This window comes from Perissodus microlepis, chromosome 4 (assembly GCF_051167445.1).
Source record: "Perissodus microlepis isolate ML-2025 ecotype Zambia chromosome 4, ASM5116744v1, whole genome shotgun sequence".
NCBI classification, from domain to species: domain Eukaryota; kingdom Metazoa; phylum Chordata; class Actinopteri; order Cichliformes; family Cichlidae; genus Perissodus; species Perissodus microlepis.
In genome coordinates this window covers 1,647,509-1,651,370 of record NC_140464.1, presented here as the reverse complement: position 1 = coordinate 1,651,370, position 3,862 = coordinate 1,647,509, and the positions used below count along the sequence as shown (strand labels likewise).

The 3,862-nt window shown below is 48.4% G+C and overlaps 1 protein-coding gene across 1 annotated transcript; it reads right to left on the bottom strand.

The window, feature by feature from the left end:
* Nucleotides 1-6: 6 nt before the first annotated feature.
* sgf29 (SAGA complex associated factor 29) lies at nucleotides 7-3,436 on the bottom strand. The gene is made up of 9 exons (XM_084924985.1): nucleotides 3,345-3,436; nucleotides 2,839-2,912; nucleotides 2,681-2,756; nucleotides 2,534-2,606; nucleotides 2,058-2,122; nucleotides 1,841-1,970; nucleotides 1,330-1,476; nucleotides 1,209-1,244; nucleotides 7-649 (listed from the first exon to the last, which is right to left on the bottom strand). Exons 2-9 carry the CDS (start codon nucleotides 2,902-2,904, stop codon nucleotides 448-450), a joined length of 795 nt encoding a protein of 264 aa, XP_084781111.1. The 5' UTR covers nucleotides 2,905-2,912; nucleotides 3,345-3,436; the 3' UTR covers nucleotides 7-447.
* Between the last annotated feature and the right edge of the window lie 426 nt (nucleotides 3,437-3,862).

Here is a 3,862-nt window from a genome sequence, read left to right as displayed (position 1 = left end):
CACACTTTATTAACAGCTCTCAGTCACAGTTTCTGTCTCTGCGGCTGAAGCAGCTGCAGTTCCTCTGATGTCCACTAGAGGCTCCTATAATGAGTCAATCCCCACAGACTGTACAGAGAAGATGGAAGCAGTGCCTGTGACATCACCCAGTGGTTTTTGGCCCCCACCCTCCTCCACGGCGAGCTGCTGATCAGCTTTGGCTCTAAGTCGGCGCGCCGTCACTTCCGACGCCAAAAACCAACGTCACAGTAACAAAAACACGAATGTTTCGAAACCAGAGGATGACGTGACAGTGGCCACGTGCATCTTTTATCTACAGTCTATGCAGAAGCTTAATGACTCTGGAATAAAAGTTACACAGAATAAACTCCTAGAGGATAAAACATGAAAAGACTTTTATTAATCGGCGTTCCCTGAGCCGAGGCTGACCCGTCACAGACGCACCTGTCAAAATAAAACCGTAAGCTGTGGTGCGGCGAGCCTCACCCTGTGCGGCGGCGTGTGGATCAGCGCTCGGTAGAAGCAGGTGGTCTGAGGGTAAAGGGCCAGCACCAGCTGGTCCTTACTGAACAGCGCCTCAGGGTCCGTCTCCGGGTTGGCTTTCCACTGCGGCAGAGGGATGATCCGCCGTCTGCTCAGCATGTGCCGCCTGCTCGCTCAGAAAACACAGAAGAAGAAGAAGGAGGAGGAGGAGGAGCAGATTAGTCACTTTTAGAGAACAAGCTGCTGAGATTCTCCCACAGAGCCCGGCACAGTTTACTCCTCTGTGGCAAGATCAACACACGTTTCGCGCACTGAAACATACGAGCCCCGCCCACAATCACTGCATTCATGAATGAGTCAGAGGCGTGGCAATCAGGTTTAAACCGTCCCATATAAACCAGCCTCTGATTTTAACGTCTGTACACTGATCTGAATAACGATGGAAACTGAAAATGGAGGAAAGTCCACGAAAAACAGGCGAAGGGACGAAAATCTGCAGCACGAGAACGACTCTAAGAAGAAAGACGAAGAGGAAAAGGTGGAGAAGGAAAACACTGAGAAGAGACGAAGAACCAGAGCAGATTTAAAATCCTATAAACGCTTGCTTCTGGCTAAAGCTGGGAGTCGTACTCGGCCTCGCTCACAAAGCCTCGCTGCAGTCCGAGCTGTAACGTGAAAGCCCATCACGTTGTTCCTGTCAGAGAACATAACGAAGAGGAACTCACTCTTTGCCCTCCTCGTCGATGTCGTCCACTTCGTACCTGCAGGGGGAGCAGAGGAGGCGTCAGAGGCTGATGATCGCATTACACCACGCAGGCGTCGCCAAAAACGGTCACGTGTTCTTACTTGTTGGTGGAATGGTTGTAGCTGACCACCTCAGCCAGGATCCACTGCTCGTCGCCCTCCACGCTCTTCACCCTCGCCGCCACCTTGTCTCCCTGTTTGGCCACGTAGTCGCTGCTCGCAGGGGTCGCCCCGCACAGAGGAGGAGGGCTGGAGAGGGAGGAGTCACAGAGAAGATGCTACCTCAGAAAGTCAGCCGGAGCACACCTGAGCATCGGGTACAAGCTACCGACAAGAGCCGGTGCCGCTCGCTGCTCATGGCGGGAACAGAAGAGACACACGGCGGATAAACGTGACGTCCTCGATTTTAAAGATAAGATGCCTCACCACCACCGTTTAACGCGATGGTGAAAGAAACGCATAAAAAGCCTGAAATAAAGACGTGACCTCACAGGAAGCCTGGGCGGGGACGCAAAGCTGCTCTTTAACACCATCTGAGGTGTTTCCATGGCGCTGTGGGGACGTCACTAGAGCCCAATATTGTGGCCACCGGCGTTGGGGCAGTACCACCTACCTCTCCCCCGGCTTCCCGATCCACAGAGGAAGTGTCATGGCCGACTGCTGGAGGAGCGTCATGAGGACGCCACGCCTCATCGTCTTCCTGGGAGGGTCACTGTCGCTGTAAACGCCCGCCATCTTTGCAGCTGCAGACAGACAGACAGGTGAGTTTTGTGTCACATGAAACAGGAAGTCCAGCTGCAGATGTGAGAGGCCGAATACCGGACACGCACCTATCCGCCGCTCCTCCAGCAAAGACTTGATTTCTGCGATCTTATCGAGGGCGTGACGCAGAATGCTGAGAGGCGGAAGGAAAAGACACAAAAGAAGAAGAAAAAGGTGATTTTTCACTCACTCTTAGTAAAAATGTGAAAACGAACAGGCTAGAAACGCGACATGAACGGAAACTGGAGCTCAGGTTGTTGGACCGCCTGTTCGTGCAGTGACCTCACAGCAGCCATATTACTGGTCACATGATGTCATTAAAAAGGCTCCAACAGCACAGTCTCAGTCTGTACTCAGAGGAAATTACTGCTTATTGCGCTTCAGTCATGGTGTTCATGCATCTGTCCCCCTTTATTTTTTCATTTTTATAACCTTTATTTAAACAAAACAGTAACAAGCTTGAGACTGGAAGTCTCCTGTATAACATATAAGTGACATCACCATGATCTTTAAGGGTTAAAGGTCATGCTCAGTGGCCTCTCACCTGCACTCCGCCTCAGCGTCTGCCTTGGCCGTGGTGTAGAGCCCCCTCAGCTTGGTGCGGTAGTACGGAGAAGCTGCAGGAGACACACGTCCACGTTTAGGACCACACGACAATTCAGCACATGTGCTCAAAGCTGCTGACACTCACTCTTGTTCTCAGTCTGCATCCTCTCGTGTGTTTTCTGGATGTTGAGCAGGTTGTGTTCACTGCGTGACCTCTCCTCCTGAAGCGGGCCGAGTGCAGGTAATTAGGATGTGATCAAAGCTTGACCTGATCAATCACAAAGAAAGCGGATCAATACTGACCTGTGTCTGTTTGATGAGCTGGTGGAGCTCAGTGAGCAGCTCCGCAATCTTGGGGTCAGCGGACATGATTTAACCTGTGAGGATGTGGAGCATCAAACAGCAGCGCTTAGTTACAACATACAAAACCTCATTTAAAAAACGTCTACTTTAAGGCGGTTTTAATGACGGTGAACACTTCACAAAGCACAAATAGTCTGAACATTTCGATCACCGCGGTCATAACATACTGCATATAAAGTTCCGAATCAATACTCGTATGTAACATAACTGAAGTCGTGCTCTATGTGTGTTGGGTGTTGCCTGGAAAACACGGGATGTCTTAAATAAAAGATTTCTGAACGGGGTTTGGTGTAAAGTTCGCTACAGACAAAAACGGCTCGGAAATGCTTCGTAACGCCAAAAATCGGATTAAAGAAAAACATTAGCAATATATATTCAACTCAGATAGATCAATGATCGGAATAAGCGTCATATTTCCCTCAAAACCAGCTCCCAAACCTCCTCACCGAGCTGCTTTCTTCTATTATTTGCGCTCAACACAGGAACCGCAGGTACTGGCCTTCTGTTCTTCTTCTTTGGTGCTAATCGTGTGCAGCAGTTTCGGTGAACACACTGCCACCAACTGGGCGGAGTGTGGTACTGCAGACACGGGGCGCTTAAAAAACGTAAACATTTTACTTTAAAAATTGTATTTTTTTTGTTGTACTTATGTGACTTTATTATACCCCTTTGTAGCCATTCATTATTTATCTGTAATTTATTTGTGTGCAGTTATTTTGTGGTTTTTAAAGATTTTTCCAGCTCTTTGCTGTTATTTTTTTGTGTACAAACATTTTGTCTCTTTCCCGTTACCTGTGCTGTTTACAGTTGCCTCTGTGGTAATCTAGTGTTTCCTTGGAGGAAATTTGTGATCCTTTGTCAAGATATAGGCTGGGGTAAGAAGAAGGAGACAGAGCGAGTTTAAAAATGGAAATTTACAAGAAAGAAATATTTAAGAAATATTAAAAAGAAAAATGAAAAAAAA

Excerpts from the sequence above, each read along its gene's own strand:
- sgf29 (XM_084924985.1), bottom strand. The coding sequence starts at position 2,904 with ATGTCCGCTGACCCCAAGATTGCGGAGCTGCTCACTGAGCTCCACCAG. Across the intron at positions 2,607-2,680 it reads GATGCAGACTGAGAACAAGA|CTTCTCCGTACTACCGCACC; the intron begins GTGAGTGTCAGC and ends TGTCTCCTGCAG. Across the intron at positions 1,245-1,329 it reads TACAACCATTCCACCAACAA|GTACGAAGTGGACGACATCG; the intron begins GTAAGAACACGT and ends CTCCCCCTGCAG.